At 36.3% G+C, this 27,053-nt stretch overlaps 1 protein-coding gene across 3 annotated transcripts; it reads left to right on the plus strand.

The window, feature by feature from the left end:
- The first annotated feature begins 88 nt into the window (after window positions 1–88).
- CUL5 (cullin 5) lies at window positions 89–27,053 on the plus strand. 3 transcript variants are annotated; one of them, XR_004842554.1, is made up of 19 exons: window positions 89–199; window positions 2,545–2,644; window positions 3,920–4,096; window positions 7,109–7,250; window positions 8,329–8,474; window positions 8,551–8,631; window positions 9,846–9,939; window positions 13,407–13,537; window positions 14,284–14,391; window positions 15,005–15,069; window positions 17,203–17,335; window positions 17,867–17,998; window positions 18,647–18,770; window positions 19,534–19,709; window positions 19,828–19,989; window positions 20,693–20,811; window positions 22,107–22,230; window positions 23,403–24,945; window positions 26,477–27,053. XR_004842554.1 is itself a non-coding variant. In XM_009643048.2 (18 exons), the coding sequence occupies exons 1-18, from the start codon at window positions 129–131 to the stop codon at window positions 23,595–23,597; spliced, it is 2,280 nt and encodes a 759-aa protein (XP_009641343.1). In that variant the 5' UTR covers window positions 89–128; the 3' UTR covers window positions 23,598–26,342. The 3 variants fall into 3 exon arrangements, 2 of the variants coding, with proteins under 2 accessions (XP_009641343.1, XP_035754398.1); XM_009643048.2 differs by lacking the exon at window positions 26,477–27,053 and having other exon boundaries at window positions 23,403–26,342; XM_035898505.1 differs by lacking the exons at window positions 3,920–4,096; window positions 26,477–27,053 and having other exon boundaries at window positions 23,403–26,342.

A 27,053-nucleotide genomic window follows, 5' to 3' on the forward strand; every position in this document is an offset into this window, starting at 1 on the left:
TTTTACATTAACTATAGAAACTGCAATCCTTAAAGATAACTTTAAATAAGAAACTGTTTTATTAACAGTAATTTTTACATTCCTTTTAGAATAAAGGCTCACTTCAGTTTGAAGACAAATGGGATTTCATGCGCCCTATCGTTCTGAAACTTCTTCGTCAGGAGTCTGTCACAAAACAGCAATGGTTTGATCTGTTTTCGTAAGTAATTTTTTAGTATCGTACATCCTTCTGCATAATGGGAATACAGTTAGGGTACTACTTCTGATACAGAAGTCACGTATGACACACAGACTATGTGAGAACACACAGAGCAAAAGTACTAGTTGAAGTTTTATTAAGTGTGCCTACATCACTGTAAATGTGCAAAAGTAGAGTATTGCTGAGATTCAGATCTTTGCAAATAGGATCGAGAAGGAGTAGCAGAGCTTTTGACTTCAGCTGGTCATAGTAAACCAGTTTTGTACCTGCCCACAATGCTTTTGTTAGAATTGGAGACAAACTGTTGTTTACTGCTTTGGCAGTTTGTTCATTTAAAGGCAGTTTGCTGAATGTTACATTATCCTGATTTGAATGGCTTTCTTCTAAAATAACTTCAGAATGCTAGTGAAGTAGCAGGGTAATGCAGTTTAACTGGTATAATTTGAATAGTTTTATACCCCAAGAATAACATATATAATATTTTCAAGACAATGTTTGCATTATTGTACTTTGTAAAAATCCTGCCGTTTTCCTCCTTCAAAAAACCCAGAGGTTGTTTCCTGTTAGGTGATGACTTTTTTTCTTAAAATGTATCATGTGACCCTTGCCAACATAATATGGAAGGGAGTTACAACATATATATTGGAAGTATATCTAAAATAATCTCTGTCTCAACAGTTATTTTCCCTGAAATACAGTTGTAGCTTAAATTTGCAGTCTCTTCTGCTTTTTAAGATCTGTCATAAAAGTGTTTTTTTTTTATTTGAACACAGTCTTGTTGCAGTCTGTACCTTTATGGCTCTTTTTGATGAAGACAGTGCAGTGATTCTTTTTACACCCATCCTACTGCACCTGTCACGCTTTTCTGCCAACCAAAAGGAAAGGTAGTTTTTCATGTAATGCGTTTTAATATCTTATGATGTCATGGATGTAGTAGTTGCCAGAAACATGGTGTAGTTAAGGTACAAATTCAGTTCTGAGTCATTGTTTTCATTTTTAATAACTGGTTTAATAATTCTGCTTTGGTGTTGAAATTTTCCATGTATTATTTTTCTTGTAGCTGTATTATTGAATAGAAGTTAAGTAACCTTATGGCTAAATTAAGGGTTTTGAGGGAGAGGATCCCACTCTCCTAGGTTCCTATTTTTGGACAGTGCTCTTTGTTAAGCTTTTTAATAAAAATTTTAAATCTGTAGGTGTCTTCTACCTGCCCTGTATAATTATCCAGTATTGCTTTCTTTCACTGCTGTCAGGAAACAGTGGCATGCTAAATCCAGTACCACCTTTTCTGCATGTGAAAGTTGTATAAGTCTCAGGAGTTAGGTCGACCTCTGTAAATCCTGGGCTGGCACCTTTGATGTATGTCAAAGGAACTTTTTACCTTATAAGTTTTGTCTTTTCAGTTAAACTAAAAAAGATGCTTTTGTATTGAAATAACTGTATTGATTTAATAGGAACAAAGTCATTCCTTTAGATTATATAGTTGCTTTCCTGCAAAGATGTAGCTTTATTATTGAAAGGAGGAAGAAGAACCAGAGGAAGGTAATAAGTGAAAAAAAGGCTTGCTAGGCCACATTATATATGATGTATGGCTAGGAGTGTAACTTGCTTTATTTAGTCTTTAGTATGGAAAGGAAATGGGAATTAAGTTACACTTGCTGGTCTGTCAGCAAGGAAAAACAGGAATTAATTTGAACGTTGATTAAAACTCAATGCAGTTTTGCTTTGTGATGCTGTTTGGTAGCTTTTCTGCAGTAGGGTTTCATTTCAAAATGCTACCACTGTCATGAAACATTTATGTGATCTTACTAAACTAATAAAATGTCTTTTAAATTACCTGATGCCCCTAAGTTCACATTTCTCACAAGGAAGGTCTGTTTCCTTTGTAATACAAGGATGTTGTAGTGCTTGGGTTGTAAAACTGTAAGTGAGGGCTGCATGTTAATGAGAGTATTTTAGAATAATATGGTCTGAGTAGCAATGCTTCTACTGACAAGTGATTTCTGCCTTTGTCAAGGAAAAGCTTTAAAAATTGTCCTTAATGCAATAAGGATTATTGAACAGATGCTGAAAACGGAATTTGCTTCTACATCTCCTTGTTGACCATAGCCTTTTCCTAGATAGGTTGCTGTTACTTGTTTCCAAGATTTTTCTTATAGCTTCAGTCTCTTCTCCAAACATGTTTTCTTGCATGTGTGACTGGGATCTAGCCATGTATTGACAATGATAGATAAAAAGTGTATTAGTTTCTTAGAAGTATTTAAATTACGACTGTTGAAGCCTCATACATTACAGCATTAAACTTTGAGTTGTTGTTACTAAAGGATGGATAAATTGTTTTCTAGGGACGTACATGCAGTTTGCTTGTGGGATGATAAAGGTCCAGCAAAAATCCATCAGGCTCTGAAGGAAGACATCCTTGATTTTATTAAACAGGCACAAGCAGTAAGTTTTTAATGTTTCATAACTTCTATTTGTATCGTTATGAAAATAACCAAACAGTTCTGACTTCCATTTGATCTAAATGGGTTGCTTTTTTTGTTTGAAATTCTGTGATGTTCTGGAGATCATAATTACCCTGTGAACTTCTATTGACAAAAAGAAGAATTAGCCTTGAGCGTTTGCCTTGGGTCATTGTTTTCTCACAGTCCTGAAACTGGGGTAGGCAATGATTTTTGTGTTATATGAAAAAAAACCCCAAAACACAGCATTATTTTTGTTCATCCAACAGTACTTATGGAATATTCTTCCACTTGAAAACTTCCTGAGGCAAAATTTTCTATGGGAAATTACTGTCTGAAAAAAATTTTGTTTGTCTAGCTTCAGTGCTATGCTGACGTGTTCATGGATGGCTTTAAAATAAGCCATACGTATGGCATACTAGAAATATCTGTGCTGTCAACTCCGTGAGCTTAGCTGTCCGGTTTTATGGGCTTCTCACCAAATGATTGAAATCATCAGTAGATTCAAAGGAAATTTTTGTGTGTGTAAAATGTATAGCAGAAGATGTTTTCTGTAATAAGGGGTTTAAAAGAGGGGGTTATTGTGAGATTAAAAAAAATTTTAAATCCCATGACAAAGGTTTGGAAAAGAGAAAATTAAAGTCTATAAAATCTTTCTTTAGTGAAGAGATTTACACCACGAAGGCTTTGATTTTTAAGGTCCATCAGCTTGCTTGCTTACACGCACAAATGCTGTGCTGAACTGGGGCCTTTGACATGGCTGTTGTTGGCATTGGCGTTGTGCAGCATTGGCTGTTGTTTGAGGGGCATCTTATTAGGCACTATGGTAGCCATTGTACAATGTAGTTGTAGTTTCCAGGCATTAATAAAATACACATGTTAACTAGCTGTCTGGGTCTAATGAAAGGTTAGTAGATGCCATTGAAGTAAACTTTTCTCTATATAGAATATAACATAGTCCTTACAGGTGTTTGTTTTTTTTTTTAAAGGTATGGTTATACCAGTACATGCCTTTGTACCAAAGTACTGACTACTTTTTCGCTGCTACCTTTCTTTACCCTTTAGAAATGGCCCATATGCCATGGGTTGCTAACTACTGCCCTGAACTAAATGGCACTTAAATATGTAGACTTTCTTATTCTGATATATCTGCATATTTGAATTTTATATGGGAAGTTATTTTCAGTATAAGCAAAGTCAATCTGCATTTTGTGCAGAAAATTGTTTATAAATTACTTCTTCTCCCTCCCTCCTCCAGAGAGTGCTGAGTCATCAAGATGATACAGCTTTACTAAAAGCATATATAGTGGAGTGGCGCAAGTTCTTCACACAGTGTGATATTTTGCCCAAGCCATTTTGTCAATTAGAGATTACTTTAATGGGCAAGCAGGGCAGCAACAAGAAGTCTAATGTAGAAGACAGTATTGTTCGAAAGGTAAGTGATAGGTATTAAGAGTTTTGTGGCATACTGTTCTGCCTACAGTAATAGTACAGAAGGCATTCTGTAGCTGAAGATGAAATTGCACCAATCATAATATGATGCATCACTTTGCTTCAGTGTGAGGGTCAGAACAACCCTGCAACTTTTTTTTTTTTTTCTCTCCATGATAATTTCACTCTGCTTCTCCAGTTTTGCTTTGGTTATTAACGGTTTTGCTCAGGTGATTAAAGCACTTCTTTGTTGTGCTTTGGGTTTGTTTGGGTTTTGTCATTGTTCTTTTTAATTACGACTTGAATCCTGAGGTGGGTGGCAGTTGTAAGTTTACCTACTGTTTCTGTACTTGTGAGTAGGCCAAGATCTCTGCATTTTATAAATGACCAACTAAATACTGTCATCTCAAATTATATGGCTATTGATCTCCTAATTTCCCCTTTTTCCTCCGAACTGTCAGTTGTATCAATGAAAAGACTGGACATGTAGAATCTTGTGATTACAATCTTTTTCCTGTTTCATATCAAATACCTAAAGAAAGTCTAGGGGTTTGAGTATGGGTTGTTCAGTGTTCTGAATCCCATGAATAATGGTTCTTAAAATTGCTTTAGTCTTTTATTATCAGAAAAACGGAGCATATCAGTTGTAAAGCGTTAAGTCCTTTAGTTTAATATCATTCACTATGCCTTTTCATTGCAGAAAGTATCTGTAGGTAAATTAAATTTCTTTAGCAGCCTTTCATTTGGTACTGAAGATTACTTTAACTGTCCCCCTATTTCCAGGATGGGAAGAAGAAAATAGTTTGAACTCATTACTTTGGGCAAGGTTTTTTTCTTCACCCTCCTATTTTGACATCTGATCCTCTATACTTCTTGAAGAAAAGGAAGAGAGAACAGCAGCAAAGAGAGGAATCACCACCTCAAGTTACTTTTTTGTTTTCATTGTTTGTTGGAGAAAGCATGTGATCTTACTAGACTCTCTAAGATCTGGCAAACTTGAACTCTTAACTCTGTTGTAGGCAGAAGGCAGGAGAACTAAGAAATGAAAGAAAAACCAAGGTGGAGTGGAGCAAGTAGTGAGGAGAAACTGGGAGAAAGAACTGGTTTTGTTCAGGACTGAAGCTGATGGAGATGTGTCTTATCTCTCATATGCAGTCCAGTTAGGACCATCTCATGATTAGGACATCAAAGCCCAGAGTCCCCAACCTATCTTCTTAATTCATATTCACTGCTGAAGGTCACTTCCTGTTTCTGGCATCATTCTCTGTAGTTTTCTGAAAAATGCCCTGTGAAAACTTTTCCTGTGCTTGAGAAGCTTTTCATATAGTCACGCAGAATGATATGTGTGTTTTTCTTCAAATATCTCTGTAAAGCTTCCTTATCTACAATGTCTAAATGCAGTTTGACCGTGACAAAGCTGTTAATGTGCCTCCCAGGTTGCTTGACACTATCTCACTGTTTTCTTCTCCATTTTTCATTCGTTTCAGGTCTTGTAAATCAATTCTATAATTGTACAGTGTAACCATAATGAATGTGTGTATCAGTAATGTTAAAATAATGAAAAAAGTAGTTGAGGAAGCGTAATCAAATAAAGCTTTGCTTCTAAGAATGTTCCAGTGTTTTGAACAATAGTTCCCTTCCAACACATAATGACTTCAGTGTCAGAACTGGAAATTTAGCTGATATTGAGAGACATTCGTGGAGAAGAATAAAGGATGGTAAACTTAATTCTCATGAAAGGTTATCTGACTTTTATTAGGTGCTTACTGTGTTAAAATCTGAAACTTAGAAAGCAAGAGTGGAATAAGACCATCTAATCCTTACTATTAACTTTGCCATACAACTGTGTCAAGTTGTCCTAAGCTCGTTTTTAGTAAGCTTATTCACAATCACGAGGTGAAGTTTCAATTGGTAAATTTTATGATTCCAACCCGCTTTCTACTGCCAGTGTAGAATGACAATCAGCACGCTTAAACTACATTCATAGCAATTACCATCAGGTTTGAAGACGCTGTAAGTTTGAGCTTTCTTCTAAAGCAATGAAATGGCATGAGTTGGATCGAAAAAATAAAAATAATCTTCTAAGCTTTGGCATTAAGTTAATTAGGTATGCAGTAGCGTATAGAAAGAGCCAGATCCAGTGTCTAAGGGCAAAAAAAATGACTACAATAACTTGAATTCTAAAGCAAATTAAGATTTTTAACGAACATGTAGCATGCTTTGAGTATCTACTACTGAACAGCTGGTGGAGCTTAGGTGGACGTAAGTATGGCCTGACCTGCCTGGTAAGCTTTTTGTGTTGCTCAGCTGCAGCACGTTGGGTCTGGTGATCAGGTGTAATGCAGTACATTTGCAGCAGTGCCGGTAGCAATCACCAAAAAAACCCAAACCAAACCACATAATGCAACATGAAGGGACCCTTTGAGTGTTGAGGATTTTGTTAGGAGCCTCCATAACTAATTTCAAAACTTTGCAGTGCTTAGATGAGGTTTTGAGTTTTTTGTAAATTATATATGCATTACTTGCATATTGAACTTTCATGTTAGATAAATCCAAAACAATCAGGTTTATTTTGCTTTACATAACTGATGTTAAGTGAGTTTTTGGTTTTGTTTAAGACGGAGCCTGCCAAATAGTGAACTATATTAGGATGTTTCGCTCAAAAGTACCCACTGATACTGCAACTCCTGACACATTGCATTGCTGGAAAAGTTACTTGACTAATTACTGAGAACTGTAGAAATAATACAGAATTATGGAATTAATACCTGAATCAAATACTGCTTCCCTAGCTGTCCAGTTGCATAAAGTAAACTTACAATGTAAGCTGAATATTATTTCTGTAACGAGTTCAGAGCAAGATCAAGTTCTAAGGTAGCTGAACTGCTGTATATAACCCAAAGATTACGTTATAAGTTGCTTGATTTCTGTTTCTGATCTCTTGTATTCTTTTTGCACAAACTTAGTCTGCATGTGCCTTTCTGACAGGATTTTTTTTTTTATTCCTGATACACAGCTCATGCTAGATACGTGGAATGAATCCATATTTTCAAATATAAAAAATAGACTTCAGGATAGTGCAATGAAGCTAGTTCATGCTGAAAGACTAGGAGAAGCTTTCGACTCTCAGCTTGTTATTGGAGTTCGAGAATCTTATGGTATGTCTTGCCCTGAATGATCTCTGTTGCCTCCTTGCTTCAGTAAATGAATTTTCATCATACAAAGTTGACGATTGTGGTGGTAGGGTTGAAATGATTATCAGAAATTTTACTGATGTTGTTGATATGGGATACCAATTAAATTATGTTTAAAATCTTTAACTTCTAAGTGATTTAGCTACGTATCTGTTACTGCAAAATCAATGTTTTCAAAGAGCAAACTACTTTTTGATCTTTTAGGGTCGCAAATATAACCTCATGTCTGTGCTCCTTTCCATACTGTTTCTGATTCTTCAGACAGTTTGGAGGAGAAATGCCAAACAGGCTGCATCTAAGACTCCCAGTCGTTGTCGTCTTTGCAAAACAGATTGGTGTATCTGAAACTTCTATGACATTTCACTATTGCCTGCCTCTTCTTCAAAGCTCTGCAGCCTGTTGAATTAAACGTGTGGCTAATGCTCTTTTAGATAGCTGTACAGATGTCCAATTCTAATTTTTTTTAAGTGTATTCCATTTAAGGACTTCATTTATTTATCTGTTTCTCCGTAACAGTTGAGAGAAGGGTGGAAACTTTTTTCCAAATAGTGCAAAGCACTGCTGGGTAGCAGTAAGATCACTGTCTCCATTCTTCTAAAACAGAAAAAAAACCTACTGTAAAAAAAGTCTAAAGTGAAGACATTGGGATTCTAAGAACAGTATCTAAGAAAAGCTGTTTGCTCAGTCAGGTGGAAAAGTTTTCACTTTATTAGGCAGTATGCTGAGCTTTTTTTTTTTCTTCTTCTTTTTTCTTTCCAATTTTGCAGTTGTATGTGTATTTCTGGTTACCACGTTTGAATGTCTAAAATGCTGGAGATAAGTATGCAGTTCCTACCAGTTTCCTATAGTTAATCTAAATGTTTTTGGAGCAAAGACTGGACAATTTTGGTTACCTTTAGGGATCAGAGTGCATTTATATGGTACTTCAAATTGTTCAATGCAATCTTTTAATACAAGACTTGCTTTAATGAGAGAGATTTGCTTATTATTAGTCACATAAGTTTCTAAGACTGGAGTGTGAGTTTGGACTTTCTCTTTGCAGTTAACCTTTGTTCTAATCCTGAAGATAAGCTTCAGATTTATCGGGATAACTTTGAAAAGGCATATTTGGATTCAACAGAGAGATTTTATAGAACACAAGCTCCTTCTTATTTACAACAAAATGGTGTACAGAATTATATGAAATATGTAAGTAAAAATTCTGTTGTAACTTTATTCTGAAAGTGTTAGTTCTTAAAATGACTGCTGTTCTACTTTTGCACAGGCAGATGCTAAACTAAAAGAAGAGGAGAAAAGAGCACTACGATATTTAGAAACAAGGCGTGAATGTAACTCTGTAGAAGCAGTAAGTACAATGTGTAGAAAAATGGATGTATTTTATATTTATATAGAATTATTACATTACATTGCAGTTTTGATTTTTGTGTGTGTTATAGTATTACTTGGTAGCAGTAGATTTATGTGAAACTGTTGATTTTGTGTTTTTTAATAATCCTTTATATTTTTTTTCTTGCAAAAATCTGTATTACTTTCCAATCTGGCAATTTACATTTCTACAGAAGTCTTAATAGTAAATGTAGATCAAAAGTTCAGATTGAAGGGCGGGTTTTTATTCAAGTTGACTTTTATTCTTTCATTTTGAGTCAGGTATGATTTTTTTTTCTATGCTTAACAATGGATGAGAATTGGTATTTGAAAATAAGCTGGCCAACCTAGTAGGTAAAGGGTTTCTCAGTGCTCATTTAGAGTACCTGAAAGAGTTATTGTTCATTGCAATCAAAAGGAGCAATAGGAATTTCACTGAGACTGTTCTAGGTTTCCTCTTAGGCTGAAACATGGCTGTTTAATATAAAGGCTGTTTTTTTCTTTTTTTTGTTCCCCTTCTCCCCCCCTTGAGCAATATTAAACAGTTCAGATTCTGGAGGAAGATTTTATTGCAATTAATAGTTCATAATGGTCTGTGTTGAAATTAGTTCAGGAAACAGGTTATTTAAAATAAATACCCTTTAGATCTGTATTTTCTGCAGTGGATCAAAATGTATTTTCTGTCTTTCGTTAAGTTGTAAATAATTCATCTTGCACAGCTCTAAACTGTAACCTGTATAAAGAGGCTGACAAAAGAGAGGTGGTCCTGACATGTACAAGCAGTTTCTGTTCTACATCTAGCCATAGCGTCTTGTTCAAGCCAACCAGCCTGGTCCAAATAGGGTATGCTGGAATGAGAGCTATTCTTAGCTCTTGGATGTATACTTGGAAACTAAGTAGGGTAGTTGGTGTTCCAAAAGTGATGGCTCCCTTGAGAGAAAAAGAGGCGACAGAAATATTAAGCTCATTACTGGTTTGGAAGAGAGTTTACCACATTTACTAACCTACATATTTTGAAGAAATATGGTTTCCTGTATGATTTTATTCAAACTACACATACTTTTATAAATCAGTGAATGAATTAATTATTTTGTTGAGAACAGGCTAGATTTTGTGTCATGGCAAACTTGAGACAGATCAGACTGTGGTGTTCAGATGGTTAAATGAGCTAATGCTGTGTTTAATATATTTCAGCTAATGGAGTGCTGCGTCAATGCCCTGGTGACATCTTTTAAAGAGACCATTTTAGCTGAATGCCAAGGCATGATCAAACGAAATGAAACAGAAAGTAAGTGAAGCTTCAAGAATAGTGCAGGATGAACTCAGCATCAACTACATAAAAATAGATCTGCTTGTAGATATATCAAATTACTGTTTTTAATAGATGGTGGCAGTGTTTCGTAGATGAAATATTACTGCACGCGGGCAATTTTATCCCACAAAAAATGACCATCATTGGTTAGTACTTTTTAATATCGCTTCTGAAATCTGTATGTACAATACCCTAATTTGAATGACTGAATAGCTATCATCTTTCTAGTAAGAAAAGAATATTTTGTGCTCTGTTATCTTTATTTTTCCTGCCACTTATTTTCCTTGTGTTGACCAATTCTGGTAAACATTGCATGTGTCCTATTTTCTATTTTAATAGTTCAGATGCAAACACTCTCCCTTCATTCTACCCCCACTACCCACTACCACTTGCAAAAAAAAGTGAAGCATCTTTACAAAGCTGATTTTCTGAAAAGCAGGGAGAAATTTTTCATATTCTGATTATTAGTGCAGGACCAATAGGTCAATGAACAAAACCTCTGCAAGTTTTTCATCTAGTTTTATAGCCAGTATGTCACCACAAGTATTGAATATTAGCTCTGTATACCTTTTTAAAGTTTTCAAAAGTTTTTTTAACTCTGCTGCCATAAATTGAGAGGTTAGTGTGATTGAAAAGTCTTGTGTTGGTCCTATATGATAAACCAAACCAAGTCAGTCATTAAAATGTCATCATTCTAAGTAGGGAATTTGAAAAAAATAAAAGCTGAAATCATAGGTTAGTTTTGGTTTTTTGGTTTTGTTTTTTTTTTTTTTTTGAAATCTCAGTATCCCAAAGCCAGGTAATATTTACTAATGTCTATATGAAGTTTTCATTTCTATGCAAATGTGAAAACTGTTTTATGACATTGAACAATGTAGAAAATACTCACTTCTAAAGCTAGCATTTCAGAAAATATTTGACCTCAAAACTATGTTGTACTGATCTGTTCATCTAGCAGCATGATTTCTGGCAGTAGCCCAGAGCTAAATCTAGAAAGCCACCAGTCTTCTTATGAGTATATGTTGCAGCCTTTGGGAGAATACAGGAGGCTTATTTAAATGCAGAGCTTCAGAAGGGTTCATCTATAGCATCCAAAGCATCTTTCTTTAGAAACTTGTTGAAGTATTCACACAGTTCTCTTTCCTTGCAGCTACTGCGATACTGCTTGGTTACAAAATACTTCCACTTAGTATGTAACAACTCAAGCATCTCTTTCAGATCTTTTTTTTTTTTTTTTAACTAGACCTATCTGTGCTGCTTAAAATGTTCTAATGGAGGATGCAGGTGCAGATGACGTAAAAATTTATTTAAAGATCAGAGCTACACATAGTAATATATAAATATGATAGGATCCTCTGCTGTTCTTTGCTTATGCATGTCTCTGGTATTATTGACCCCAAAGAATTTCCTGGTGTTTTCTTTATCAAACAGCATCTGATAAAAAAGGGCTGGGTCTATTCATAGAATCATAGAATCGCTTTGGTTGGAAAAGACCTTTAAGATCATCGAGTCCAACCTTTAACCTATTGTCTATGAGCCGGGCACTACTGTAAAATACTCTGTTACATTCAGTACTTAATATTTACATGCCATGCAAAGGAAGGTAGGCATAATGTTTTCTGACTAAAAACTATCAAAGATGTCATAACTTGCAAACACACTTAAGAATTGACTTAGTGCATTTTTGTTTGTTTATAGTATTGGGGATGGGAGGTCTAAATTTTATTCTTAAAGTACTTCATAACAGAGATAAAAAGGAAAGTTGGCTTTTGTGAATACAAAATGAAAACAGAACTTGTTTAAGTGCCCCAACAACTACAATAAGAATTTCTTTACCTTTCAGCGTCATAATACGTTCTGAGAGAAATTCCAGTGAAATGTTTCTTTTGGCTTTGTTACTTTGAAATCTGTCTTTGAAGAATCTGTTTTTTTCAGGTTCCTACAGTTTTAGGGATGCACCTGAAGTCTTCCTTTGCCACCATTTATTAGGAGAAACCACTGAATTTTTTTTTTCTTGAATTATTCATGCCATCACTAGTTTACAGAAACAGCTGTAGAACCCTTTAATATATCTCTTTGTTTCCTATTTTTCTGCCATCTCTTCCTCCTTTTCACCCTTTTTTAAAGTACAAATGAAAAGATCCAGTAAAAGTTGAGTGAACTTTTTGGATTTACCCTGTGTAAAACAGTGCTGCCATCACTTACAGTACATCTACATTGCACTAAGAATACCTCTGACTCCATTTTTTTCTGCTTCCTGAAATTCCATCATTTAGCCCTTTGTGAGTTGTCTCTAACAGCATTGCAAGTTCTTGTTGAAGGTTGTTGGTAGCTTCCATTCTGTAATTTGCAGTGTTACGTTCTAAAAGGATTTTTTGCTCCTCTGTGCATTGCTTTTCTATTTGGTTCTGCAACAGTTGTTGGTATACAGAGGTTGATAACATATATTTCATCCTCAGTGGTGACAGGATCTTGATGTTGCTGAAAAAAAGTATTGCAGAGGAGAAAACAAAGGCAGGGCCTCTGGCTTTTGTCACATTTCACAGTAGATATAGCACTGAGTAACTAAGCAAATCTATCAGTCTTTTTTCTATGAAAAAAAAGAATCTGAGTCCATGATCAGTTTGTTCTACTTCATTGAGCAGAGTCCTTTGCTGTGTTTAGTTCAGATCTCTGTGGTGTCTCTAAAACAGTCTGGTGGTCTTAATCCAGGTGCTGCTTTGTGCACAGCTTTGTTCAAGATGATTATTGATGTTTCAGTACAGGGATTTTTTGTGTTGGGGTTTGTTTTTTTTTTTTAAAGCAATGTTGAAATACCTTCACAAAAGTAGACAAATAAACCATATTGGGTTTTGAATTGGTAACTTTCAGAAAAACTAAATAAAGTCTTTGGGAAAACAGAAAGGAAAATACGCTTTTTACCTTAGTCAGTTTTGGTTACTTTAGAATTTGGCATGCTTTTAATTAAAACAAAACATTGTAGATGGTATTGGAAGATGCACAAAACCAGCTCTGTTTGGATTCAATTAAAAAAAAAAAAAAAAAAAATCTTGAATCCATAGAATTTCCTGCGTAAACTCCTGTAGGCTTCCAACTGAAATTGGAATCCCATTTTTGCCAGGGCTTTTAAGGCATTTATACTGAGAACATGGACTTAATCCAAATTGCCACTGACTTTAGGGGGTTTTATTCAAGCTTGTGATATTATATGCATAAACAAGTACTACATTGCAATAAATATCTCTTTTTGCCTTCAGAAGAATCTCCTTGTGGGACCAGAATTAGGACAGTATTCAAAACATCTTTCCTTTTAAGGGATGAATTGGATTATCTGTTCTTTACATATTCAGTGTTCCGTTGAGATACCCCTCGCAGAAATGCAGTATATAAGGTTTTTACACAGGTCTTTGACTGGTGGCTTTACGAGTATTTGTGTCTTTCAGAGTTGCATTTGATGTTTTCACTGATGGATAAAGTTCCAAATGGCATAGAGCCTATGCTAAAAGACTTGGAAGAGCATATCGTTAGTGCTGGACTTGCAGATATGGTAGCAGCTGCTGAAACTATTACTACTGTAAGTGAATTGGTTTTTAATAAAATAATAAACAACTTTATGGAAGTTAAATAGTCTCTAATTGTGGGATGTAAATGTGAATGGAAATAATTTTTGAAGATTTTATGTTTACACATCAAATTTTGATCCACTGAAAGTTTTAAATGTCTTTAGAATATTTTATTATTCCTTATATTTTCAGTTGTAGCTTTAAAAGGTGAATCCAATTCGTAGTAAAGGTTACAAATTAAGTGCATCGGATACTTACGTGATAGGAGTGTGTTAGCATCTTAATTAAAGCCACATCAATTTTTTCAAAATTCTAACTTCCTGATGAAAATTGGAAATCTGCTTTCAATCTAAGACTCGTTGAGTGTGGAAATTAAAAGGTTTTTCCTCACTGTTCTTTTTTAGCTTTTTCTCATCTTTTTCTCTGGGTCTAGGATGCCTGAGTATCTGCAGCAATGAGGATGTACCTCTTACTGGTCCTTGAAAACTTTTTTATTTAGAATGTATTATACAATATTTGAAAGTTATATATATTTTTTTTCTGTGTGTATATATATGTTTGTATATTGGAAATACTATCCTGAAAGTCTGTGTTGAGGCTTAAATGCTGTAGAGCTCTTCAGTACAGAGAATAAAGATAAAATGCTCATTCATAAGATGCAGGCTTGAGGATGCTATGTCATTACAGATTAGGAAAGTACATACAAGCTCACCCTGAATTCTGTGAAACCTTCTTTTATTTGATTTTTTGCCTCTAGGATTCTGAGAAGTATGTAGAGCAATTGCTCACACTATTTAATCGATTTAGTAAGTTGGTTAAAGAAGCTTTTCAAGATGATCCAAGATTTCTTACTGCAAGAGATAAGGTATGTGTTTCTGCTGATCATTTGTTTTCAGTTTAAGAATTGTTGTAATTCATATTATAATGTCTCTGAAATCTTTGTGCCCAGTCACTGGTAAATCTAGAAGCTGCTCATGCTCTAGTAAATATGCAGACTAAAATATTGATGAAACTTATTACCACCAACTGATTAGCTTTTAATTTGTGTTATAGGAATGCATAAAGTTGCATTTGTGTTCAGCTCTGTAATGTTGTAGAGCACATCAGGAGATGATCTTTGTGTTGAGCGCCTTAATGTCTGATTCAGCAATATATTTGTGTTTAGAATTTACTACGTATTTGGGTGTAGTCTCATTACTTCAGATATGCAATGTGCTCCATGCAATCCCTTCCTAAGTTGTTGCTTAAAGGAAAGTCGTGTGTTGATGGAAAAGAGGAAAACGCAAAACATCAGTTAATGGAAATTGAGTCATAGGATTTGCACTGTCATATAGAAAATCAAATCAGCAAACTTTGGGCTAATAAAAAGAAAAGGATTCATTTCATGTTACAGTCATGTAAAAAGAGAGAGAAAACCTTTGTGATTCATATGTTAGAGAAATTGAGTGAAGTGCTAATAATCCGTAACTATTTTTCAGGCATACAAAGCAGTTGTGAATGATGCTACAATATTTAAACTTGAATTGCCATTGAAGCAAAAGGGGTAAGCCATATAAACTTTATGTGAATCAAGGTTTTTAAATTGTTAAAGATTGAGCTTCTCTTTTAAAATATCTCTTCAAAAAAGTAATACTGGGTTTAAAAGTGCTTTGTGTTCTTTGCATTATGGCATTTCAGATTGCTCATCAGCCTGTTGAGATGCTCCTCCCATGGCAGTGGATCAGTGAATAGCAGCCTGTTTAAACTCAAATCTCTTTGTACTAATTGGGAATCTATTTTTTTATAGTAGAGTAATGAGTCAATTAGTTAGCTGAATTTAATAATACCTTCCTGGGTTATTAATTCCAAAAACCTGAGCTGTATAGCTCTGCTGCAACTTCAGTAAAAGTCCTGGGGAAAACCGAGGCAGTAATCCTTATGGAACAACCGTGGCCAATTGAGGTGTAGCCATCCACAAGCTGTTTACCACGTCCTCTTGTGCCAGCTGTGAGTGTGACCTGTCTGGGTGTTAGATTTTTGTTTCAGTGCAGGATTAACCAGATTAGTTTAAACAACTTCAGTAGCTTAAGTAGACTTGTGTGACTCAAGAAGAAAAACCATGCTTACAGTAGCCACTCTGCTAACTCAGCCAAGAGAAGGTAGCAGTCAGATAATTGGTGGTTAACATTTAACACGTGATGTGCCACTTGAGTAGGAATCTGTATATATTTAGGTGGTTGGGATTGCTTATATATAGTTTGTAGTCTGATTTACTACGGAAACAAAGCTTATGTAGCTGGGCTGCCAGCTAGCCTTTCCAATTATTTTAGTTAGGGGTGGATGGATATAAATATCTGTTCAGCATTCCGGTTCTTATTCTGTGTTTGGTTTTGGACTAATGGTAAGCCTCAACAGGGATTAGCCTTGCTGTTTTTATGTTACTGGAGGAACACCTTCACAAAGAACTGGATCCCTGCTTTGTGTACTTTGTATAGATATACTCAAGGTAGAGGAGTTTTTTAGGTCTCTGCTAGTGTTTTCATTTCCCCTGGGAGCATCCAAATCAATACCTCATTCAAACTGTGTTTCACTCCTAAAACGAAACCTGCCTAGTCATTTCTTAAAAACCACCATGATGGTGGTGGTCTTCTGTTCAGCATTCTTCTTCCCAAGCTCTTTCAAGTTGTCTACAGATGCAGCCTGGTTTAAGTAAAATGGAACTTCATCCTGCCTAACTTGTGCCATTAAGTTCAGACTAAGAACACGGGATTTGGTAGTTTTTCATTGGTGTCAGAATCTTGAAGACTCCTGGGAAGACATTGATTAACTAAGGGCTCTGTCTTGTAATAACCAAAAGACTAGTGATCTGCTTTTACTCTACATGGTCTTTAGGAGGGCAGAAGACATTAGCCTGCAAGCTGCATCATGAATTAAAAAGAACAAGTTGTCTGAGCAGAGTTTTAGTACTGTTTACACTAGTTGATGAGAGGGTGAGAGAATGAGCAAGAACACTGGATTCCTGAGCATCCCTACAACTTCTTACGTGCTTTCTTACTCGCTGCCTTTGTTTTGGGCCCTTGAAACCAGCAATCAAGTTGGTGCCATCTGATTCTAGAAGTAGGGCTTGGTCCTTGGCGCTATTTTATTCACCAGTCTAGACATGGGTTTGGAATGCGACCTTGTGCTTGCGTGCATTTTGAAGAATCACAGTCTGTCTACTGTAGCGTCATCTTGTTCAACTTTCATCTTCTTTTAATTCCAAGCTGTTAGTCTGCTGTTTATACCTGTTATAAAGCAATTTTATCCTGTTACTACGCGATAGATGTGTTGGGTTTTGCAGTCTGTGAAGTGCAGTGCAGGAGGCTGTTCTTGAAACTTTAATTAGAGCATACTGACAGGACGAGTGAAACGTTTCACTGCAGCCATTGTTAATTCTTTGCTGGAATACTTAATGCCATGCAATATTTAGTTGTTTCAAACTGTAGTTTGAATGGAATCCTTCGTTGTTAGAGTTCTAAAATTAAAAGCACTTGGAATGGTCAAGCTGTAGAAGCTGTCTGGAAGTGTTTGGTGGTATTTATTCTTTAGGGAGTTATTCCTGATTTTTCATTAGTTTAACAAGGATATGAATTCACCACCAGGGTCCTCTGCAAGGATTCTATACGGTTTGAAGATGTGTTGTTCTTTTCTTATTTAGGGTTGGATTGAAAACACAGCCTGAATCCAAATGCCCTGAGCTTCTTGCTAATTACTGTGACATGTTGCTAAGAAAAACACCACTAAGCAAAAAACTAACCTCTGAAGAAATTGAAGCAAAGCTTAAAGAAGTGGTATGTTTTTGCTTTCTAATTCTTGATTATTCTGAAGAAAGATCGGTTTGTTTTATTTCCTTATGTGGGTTGAAGCCTTGATCTTCAAAACAGTTATGCAAGGTGTAATAATAGGGAAAAGTCTATTATGTCATCAAGTGTGTGTTTAAATCTTGTAAACCATGCAGTGTTTCATGTCTCTGTGTCAGTTCACAAAATTAGGATGTGAATTAATGCCTATATCAGATTGTAATGTATTACAGTAACTAATGTTAGTCTAGAAAATAACACAGGAGACTTTTACCTACCACTGTCAATGCCTCTTCTGATTTAAGAGAACATTCTTGATGGTTGATAAAGGAAGAAATTGGAGGTGTGATATTATGAAAGATTCATAGCTGATGTCTGTGATTGCCTTAAGAGCAACTGTGTTAATACTATGTCAAGTAGCCTTCTTCTGCTTTGTGGTCTGCAGTGGCATTAGATGAGCACTCAAAGATTTGTCTGATTGACAATGCAAATAAATATATTTAAAATCTACTTTTTTGACAGCTTTTGGTACTTAAATATGTACAGAATAAAGATGTTTTCATGCGATATCATAAAGCTCACTTAACAAGACGCCTGATACTAGATATATCGGCTGATAGTGAAATTGAGGAGAATATGGTGGAATGGCTCAGAGTAAGTAGCTCGACATCTATCTTTCTTTGGTTGTGCTTATTGCTTGTGGTATTGATCCCCACTCTTGAACTTAGATATCCTTCTTGCTTAGTGAGTTCTATCTTAAATTGCAGGCCACTCAGGACATCTTGTACTTCCATTTTATTGCAATACTTTGTGCAAGTAAAACAGTTTAGCTCTATTCTAAGGGAAACATTGATCCTAATAGCTGTAGTGGTGGATTTTAAAATATTTCACATATGATTGTCTGAAGGCTTCATATAGTCCATATGCAGTGTGCTTGTTGTTTAGGTATGTAAATAATTTGAACTGTGTTCTAATTGTGGAATTTTATGTAGATTAGAATATTATTTGCATGCCTTAAACATTCCTTCAAATCACAGACTTCACAGTTGATTCTTTAATGCATGCATGTGTTCTTCAGCACTTGAATTCTTTAAAACAATCATCGTATGCCCTTGAGGGGTAACTACTTACGATCCATGCAAAAAACCCCTTTATACTGCATTGCAGATTAACTGTTACTGTAAAGTGATGATACCTGTGTACTTTAATGTTTTTCAATTTTTTGAGTTTATTATTTTAAAAATAAAGCTTTTTGTTCATAGTTGTCTATGTCATACTTTAGTGTTCTGTTTATTTATACAGGAAGTAGGGATGCCAGCAGACTATGTAAACAAGCTGGCTAGAATGTTCCAGGATATCAAAGTGTCTGAAGACTTGAACCAGGCCTTCAAAGAAATGCACAAAAATAATAAACTTGCTTTACCAGGTATTGCTTTCAAATAATTTGCTATTTTTCATTTCTCTTAGTGAAAAATAATTCCATTGAATCTTGAGTTAAAAATTATAGCAACTGCAGGTTGATCATAGTCTTTGGGGCTTTGTTACCCCTAGGTTCGAAGTGTCTGTAGACTCTACTTTCTCTTACAGTTGTCACTGGAGCTGTATCATTCGGTTAGTTATTGTGGGTTTTCGTTAGGAGCAATCTTGTAGATACAGACTCCCTACTCTTGTAGTTAAATTCCAAGCAGGGGCTTGAATTGGTATCAGTCAGGTGAATACCTGAACTACCCCCTTCTTCTATGCCCTCATCGTTCTTCATGAGTGCTTCACGCTGTGTTCCTCCTTTACCTGCCAGCAGGAGAGCTGGATGCATGCTATGAAGAGCTCAATCACATTTCTGAGATTAAATTTCACTGATGAGACAGGCTGAGGAACATCCAGTTTTGGACCTGCTGTTGCTGAAAACCCTTGAGCAGTGCTTACAAGCCCTGATGCAGCTTTATAGCTGATGCTTAAGGAGCTCCACAGAGGCAAGCCAAAAAAGCAGAGGTTTCAATCAGTGCTGCTGGCAGAAAGCCAGTGGTGCATAAATAGAGTATCTCAGTGTTTAAATAGGTAGACACCCTGCTACTTTCTGAAAATTCAGACCTCCATAATTGTATTTCAAGTAGAAAAAAAAAATGCATTTTGTTGTTCTATCTGGAGATTTTTCTACCTGGAGATTTGTATAATCCAGTATCTTCTTACAGCTGACTCTGTGAATATTAAAATTTTAAATGCTGGCGCCTGGTCCCGAAGTTCTGAAAAAGTGTTTGTCTCGCTGCCCACGGAATTAGAAGATCTCATCCCAGAAGTTGAAGAATTTTATAAAAAGAATCACAGTGGTAGAAAACTGCACTGGCACCACCTCATGTCCAATGGAATTGTAAGTGTGTCGTTTTCGATGTATCAGTCTCAGTGACTGTACTTTCTGTGTATTTATAATAGTAAGAAAGGTTGTGATCCAGAAGAGCTTATAAGTGAAATTGTCATTCTTTCCACAGATAACATTTAAGAACGAGGTTGGCCAGTATGACTTGGAGGTAACAACATTTCAGCTGGCTGTGCTGTTTGCATGGAACCAAAGACCCAGAGAGAAGATCAGCTTTGAAAATCTTAAACTGGCAACTGAACTCCCTGATGCAGAACTTAGGAGGACTTTATGGGTATTTCCCTTTCTCTTGAAACAGATTTCTTCTTGGGTATTTTTGTACTCAGAAAATACTGGATTAGTATTTTTAAAGTGCTGTCAGATAACGCTTTGAAACTGAAATGTGAACGCCTTTCTTGCTAATTAATCAGTTGTAATGCTGGCTCCTTGCACTACTGTTGAGCACACATGGCCTTTACATTAACACGTTCTCTCTACCCCATGTTCTCTAACTTAAGCTCTTGGAAACAGCAATATCTTTTTTGACCATAAACTGCCTAAAGCACACAGTTACAATTGTGGGTTTTGGAGTGGGACGGGTGTAATTCTAGCAAATCAGTGGTACCTGATATTATATGTTGCTTAAATATTTTCAGTGTTTGTTCTATCGGACTTTTAATTATTTAGCTCAAGAATAAAGAGAGAAATAGTGTAAATCAGACTTAACACCGTTTCTGTAGCCGTGAGTTCATGCATTTTACTACTTTGTATGATTTTATTTATGCTAACCCATTTCAGAAGGAGATTCGGTAAACTCTGTCCCCTCTCTGGTTTTATTAGTATCTTTGTGTTGCCCTCTAGCAGCTTCAAACAAGGCTACGTGATTCCCTCCCTACAGTCTGCACAGCAGTGAGCTAAATTCTTAAAAAGTGATTGTTTTCGTTTAGAAAGTCTGGTGTCTTATTTTCATTCTTACCCCCTTCCCCTTTTCTCTGTAGTCTCTTGTAGCATTTCCAAAGCTGAAACGTCAGGTTTTATTGTATGAACCTCAAGTCAATTCACCCAAAGACTTTACAGAAGGAACCCTCTTCTCGGTGAACCAGGAGTTCAGTTTAATGTAAGATGATGTTTGAAAAGTAAAATAACAATGTACTATTTTATAATTAAAGGAACTCACTTTAAGTTAACCTTCATCCTTGAAAGTTTTCAGGATTTAGCTAGACACATGCTTTGCTGCCCTATCCGCAGTTTTGGCGACAGTCATGCTTCGAGTGGGACTAGATGACCTCCAGCAGCCCCTTCAGACAAATGTTTCTATGATTCTGATTTCTCTGAAATGAAATTTCTTAAACACCTAGGGATGAGGTGCAAAATCGGAGGCTTTGCTGTCTTCCTGTTACTAATGAGCCCATGAAATTTCATGGGGGAAGAACAGCATGTAAGCAGAGCACTAGTGCTGTATTGATTATTATACACCCACACAGAGTTTCAAAAGCAGAATGATAAGTTTAAAAAGGAAGTGAAACTGCTTAATAATATGGTATGCTGTCAAAAGCGGAGGGTTTTAGTGTTGCTTTCAGCAGAGGGGAGTGTCTTTATTTCAGTGAGAATGGCAGTGCTTTTTTACTGGTGCCTAGAAATCCTTCAGAGCATAAAATAATACAAAAAGACACTACTTAAATTGTATATACTACATTCTGCATGTTTTACTGTGGGTTTTGCCTTTCCCTGTTATCAATGACTATGATTAGAGCTGGCTCCTTGCTAGTAACCTTAGATTCTGGGCCTCATTCTCAGTAGCAGCTGAACATCTGGATCTGTGGAGAGAGAGGGAGGTGACAAACCTGCTTTCCTGGGGCTTAGTTTCTTGCCCAGGGCCATGATGTTTGTTCCGATCGTCAGGATCATGAGCTTTGGGAAATTATGAGAGACAGGCTGTACAGAAAGTTCGTGGGTGACCACTGAAGAATGCCATCAGCTTGCTTTGCTACAATAGCTGTTACTCGCCCTTTTTTCCTGCTAGACAGCCATATCTTTTGATGGAAAATGAACTACTCCAATTTCCTGAACTTTGTTGTAAAAACTTCCTCTGAAGAACCCTAGTTCTGTATAATTAAACTGAAATATATTTCTCTGAAATTTTATTCTTTAAAATAGTACTGGTAACTTTTAAGCTTTGGACACTGTCAGTTGCAGCTGATGGATTTCTTTGTAGCACTAGTATATTTGGGTTTTATTGTGCGGAGACGTTGGCATTGAGCTTTGATTTGTCAGCCAGCTATCTCACTGCTGCAGTGCTAATAGCCTATAGATATCTGATATGTGATGGTACTCCTTGCTGCTGTATTTAACAGGAATTCCTTAATTGAAAATGTATTTTTTGCTTATTTTCATACAATACAACTTTTTCAGAAAAAACGCTAAAGTTCAGAAAAGGGGCAAGATAAATTTGATTGGTCGATTGCAACTTACTACAGAGAGAATGCGGGAAGAGGAAAATGAAGGAATAGTCCAGCTAAGAATATTACGAACCCAGGCAAGTAAACTGCCAGAGGAATGTCCAATTACCATATTTTTGTTGTATTATCACTGCTGCATGCCATCTACATTTGGATGTTGATATACGAAATGAATACTTTTGAATCCCATTGGAACTTACTTTTGCTATTTGGCTTAGATCCTTTGTGTGTTTGTGCACTTAGCGTTATCAGCCTCCTGCTCTGATGTACCAGGTCATTGTTTTTCAAGAGGACAAAGCAGGTATTAAGCAAGTGGTGAAGGCACAACTGGGCAGTGGGGGGTGGCAGCAGATGGTAAAGTTGAGCCGCCAACATGAACAAACAGGGTTGTTGATCTTGAGATCTCTTTGACTGCTCTGTATGATGAGTAGAGTAATTTCAGAGATGGAGTCATGCTTTAGTAGTAACGGCATGACTTTTTGAGGGGCCTTCTCTTTAGAGGGAAAGTTTGTAAGTACATCTTCGATGTACAAACTGCAGCTTCCTGCTTTGTGGTTGGTTGTCCCTCTCAAGGAGTCTCTTCCTCTCTCATGAGGTACTCATGTCAAATCTTGAGCTGACAGTTCTAAAAAAACCCTGAATTTTTGGGGCATCAGAGATCATTACCTACAATGGAGTCTCAAAAATCCCATCTTACCTTCAGATGGCAGGTCTCTTCTGTTAGTCAGTTTAGATTCCAGGCTATGCACATTTTGAGTTGTACCACCCAACTTAACATCTTGGCCATACCTCCAGCAGAAGGATTAATGCCTGGTTGTATTTATGAAATGAGAACTCCTTGTGAGTTCCAATTTGACCTAAGCTTGCATTTTGTGAGGTATTCTCAAGGTATATCACAGATCACCCTGGAAATGGCGACTTCTGCTCAGAGAGTGAATGAACATTAGGTTTGAGTGAGTAATTCACACTCAAGCTACAAGATTTAACTGCAGATTCTCCTTTGACTGGACTTGTCTTATAACTCTTGCATCTTGCCACTGCTTCATTCTTTATCAACTTCTTTGTAAAAGCAGTTCAGTATCTACTTAGGCTAAGAAATGCAACCTATATCTCGTTTTTAAGGAAAAATATAGACTTCCTTGCTGTCTTGCCTTACCAGGAGCCCCCTATTAAAGCTGTGTTCACTTCGTCATTTCACCCAGGCATGTCAAAAAAATTGATTTTTTTTTTTTCTCTTGTCCCCCACCAGGAGGCTATCATCCAAATAATGAAAATGAGGAAGAAAATTACTAATGCCCAGCTTCAGACTGAACTGGTAGAAATATTGAAAAACATGTTCTTGCCACAAAAGAAAATGATAAAAGAGCAAATTGAATGGCTTATAGAGCACAAATATATCAGAAGAGATGAGTCGGATATCAACACCTTCATATACATGGCGTAATTTGAGGACTCTGCAGGATGCCGAGAACGTAAATGGAAGGGTGCTTGGACAGACAGCTGCAACAGTTTGTGCTGCAGACAGACTTGTTTTGACTTTCGTTACGTATTAAAATCCCTGCCTTACCTTACAGAGGACTGTATTTTGCCAATCTCATTCAGCTAGCATGATGGCATTCCCTTCATGTTGCACACTTTTAACAGCATGCTGTTTTGTGGGAAACTTGCGTTCATGAAGAGCCCATTGTGACTTTTTAAAGTAGATTTGATTTACACCCACCAGGAAGAATACAGATTTGGGTTTTTAGATGACCAGTACTTGCACAAGGAAAAAATATTCAAATATTCATGCACTGAGGAACTGCAATTAGTTTTGTTTTGGGTTTGGTTTTTTTTTTTGTTTTGGGTTTTTTTTGGTTTTTTAAATGCAATTAGGACTAGAAGTAGCACTTTCACTTTTGTGTTTTGGATCAACAGAGTAATGTACTGTCCACCTTTGATCCTTTTTATGTAATAACATTTGAGAGACAGACACATGCATCACAACTGATATGTATTTGTTACACTTAAAACCTGTTGGCTAGAGCAGTGCTTCAATCTAGTAACTGGATTTTAATAATTGACACATAAGTGACATAAAATAATTCCGAGTCATGGGTGATATTTTTCCTTAAGCAAGAGATTATTGTTTTTAAATTGTTTGCTGTAAACAAGTGGGTATATGTTATTTGTTACCTTATTTGGACAGATGATTTGCTACAATCATTTTTGGGAAGGTGAAGCTTTCTTGAATGATACTTTACTCTAAAAGCAGTTTTCATGGATGGGCCTGTTATACTGAACAGAAATATTAAGTGTATTTCCTTGTACATTTAATATTTGTATTCCAAATATTTAAGTATGACTACATATATCTGAATGCATTAAAGAGTAATTGATGCACAACTCCCCCGGAAAGAAAATAACACTTGAAGATCCCTGTACTAATTCCTCATTGATAACTTTATATATACGTGCAAGGGTAATCCAGTTGGACTGGTTTGTTGCTTAGAAGTCAACATCTTTATATGAAAACCAAACCCTCTGCTTTTTATTTTTAAACTGGCAGGGTAGGAAATACAATTCTAATGAAAATGGTAAAAAGCTAAGGAAAAATACCTTCTTTAGTGTATGCAGAGAGAGTGCCAAATACATATCAGGAATTTCAACTTTTTAATGTTACCTCTTCTGTTTTCAATCATCTTAAGTAGTCGTTTGGCACTGCCTGCCTCTCTGCTACTCTGAAATGTCCCAGCATGTACTGGACTGATAACATGAATCACTGGAGCAGAGTGCCTGTCTTGGGACAAAAGGTAAGTTGCGCCTTACCCGGTTCTGTACGAGTATTCTTCTGTAAGTCGCAAGCGTGCGAATTTTTTTTTTTTTTTTAATTAACCAGTTCAAGTACAACATCTAAAGGTCTCCTCTTCTCTGACAATTGAAAGGGGGAAGAGGATAGAATTAACTTTAGTCAAAAAGGAAAACCTTTCAGTAAGTAAGAGGAGGAGTTTTGCCTTCACATGGTTGCAGTAAAGCATAAAGTAGTGGTTTAAAAGCAAACTACAAGAACGGCTGTTTGCACCCTTAAACAGGCTGCATGCTCTATTGCTAACGTAAATGCCAGTGTGACTGCCTGGGAACAGTGCGTACTTGGACATCCGAGTAAGAAATTGTCGGTAGTGAGGGTTTCGTAAGCAAGAGATGGGGAGAAATCGAGACCTGACCAGTTACAACTGATTGAAATCCCACAGCTTATCGTACGTGCTTTTATTGATACCCCAAAGTAGATGCTGTTTAAAAATACTGCATCTTTTATGTTGGCCCTCTGGTGTTGCGATTCAGAATCAAAAGAAAGTGGTGCTCTCTGTAGTTAATCAGTAAAATGATTTGAACGTTAGAGAACAAAATTCTAGTAAAAAGCTTCATCTTGCAAGACTTTTGGTCTCTGTAACTTAAAAATAATAAATGTTCCCTTGGGATAATTGGGGGAAAACACGACAGTCTGAGCACACTCTTTTCAACATAAAAAATTCCAGCCCTTAACCAGAGAAGAACAGGTGTGAAACTATCACGCAGCAAGAGCTGCAGAGGGGGTAATGCTAATTTTGAAGCCATTGATTCGGATTTGAGAGAGAAGTTTAAGAGACAGCATCTCAGATACAGCTGTGTTGAGGAAGCTGGAGTATACACAGAAAGCAACAGGTTGCTAAAAGCTAAGGAGCTGCACATTCCCTCAACTAATAAATATAAAATAATATGACCTAAACGTTATCTCTATATTTCTCAACACCTAGGATGCAGAAATATAATTGGTAATGTGCCTACAACATGGTCATTTTTCTTTAAATATATACTGGAAATGGATGTCGGGTTTTTTATTAAATCTGAGACTCACACCAGCAAATTTGTTCAAGATGCAGAATCACATTTAGCATCCTTCATCAGGTCACTTTCACCCATATGCACTTAAAACTAGGATCACCTGGGGCACAGGGAGATACCTGGGGTAAACTGTTCTTTTGGGGAGGGTAGAGTTGAGATCTAAATGAAAATGAACTATTCTTCACTTGCAATATGGCAACAACGCACTTTTAAGGCTGCAATTTTTAGCTATGAATATGTATGTCCAAAGACCTAGCTTAAAGAGGTGCTGCATCTGAAAACCATGTTGCCACACACACTGCCACGGTGAATAGCTATGGAATGAAATCGGGTGGGCAGGGAGGGGGGAAATCACTCTTAATGGGTTTAATTAAGAAATACTGTTAAATCTTTCTCTGTCCCAACAACTCGATGAGGATCTCAGTTTCAATTCTGAAGTCTTCCATTTTCCTCTTTCCACAGTTGGTGTCCCTAGCTTCTGTTTTTTCTCATCTATCTTTCATTTGTTACGACTGTAATGCAATTACATTTCCAAAAGACAATGTGACTTTCTCATTTTCACCTTTTTAAACTTAATATAAATGTTCTGAATGTTCACATCTTGCATTTATTTGCATTGGGATGCCATTGTCCTGTAAAGTGCAAATTTTAAAAATACAATTGGCAAAAAGATTTGATAGTTTTACAGAAAGATTTGCTATCTTAAACTCAAACTGTTTTCTATTTTCATCTAAATGACTGGGATGCTATCTTTGTAATTCTTTGAGGTCATATTTGTGAAATAAACAATACATGAAAGCTTTCCTGTCATATACACTATATGTAGTCTGGAGTGTTGAGCAAACTTGAGTTCCTGAGTTGTAATATCTATCTACGTATGGTATTTACAATTTTGAATGTGTGCCACTACCAAGATAATAATGCTGTACAATTTTGAATGGTGGTAGTTTCTGTATGGCAGTCCAGCTGAACTATTTTGGTGTACTGCTTAATTTTTGAATTTTATTTTTTAAGTTGTATAATTTATTTTCTTGCAAAA

Source organism: Egretta garzetta, unplaced genomic scaffold, assembly GCF_000687185.1.
Source record: "Egretta garzetta isolate BGI_Z169 unplaced genomic scaffold, ASM68718v1 scaffold217, whole genome shotgun sequence".
In the NCBI taxonomy this organism is placed as follows: Eukaryota; Metazoa; Chordata; class Aves; order Pelecaniformes; family Ardeidae; genus Egretta; species Egretta garzetta.

What these genes read in the sequence shown, in the direction of transcription:
- CUL5 (XM_009643048.2), top strand. Translation starts at nt 129, where the DNA reads ATGCGCCCTATCGTTCTGAAACTTCTTCGTCAGGAGTCTGTCACAAAA. An exon ending in TACAGAATTATATGAAATAT is followed by an intron (nt 8,475 to 8,550) that starts GTAAGTAAAAAT and finishes ACTTTTGCACAG; the next exon opens with GCAGATGCTAAACTAAAAGA. An exon ending in CTGCTGAAACTATTACTACT is followed by an intron (nt 13,538 to 14,283) that starts GTAAGTGAATTG and finishes TTTTGCCTCTAG; the next exon opens with GATTCTGAGAAGTATGTAGA.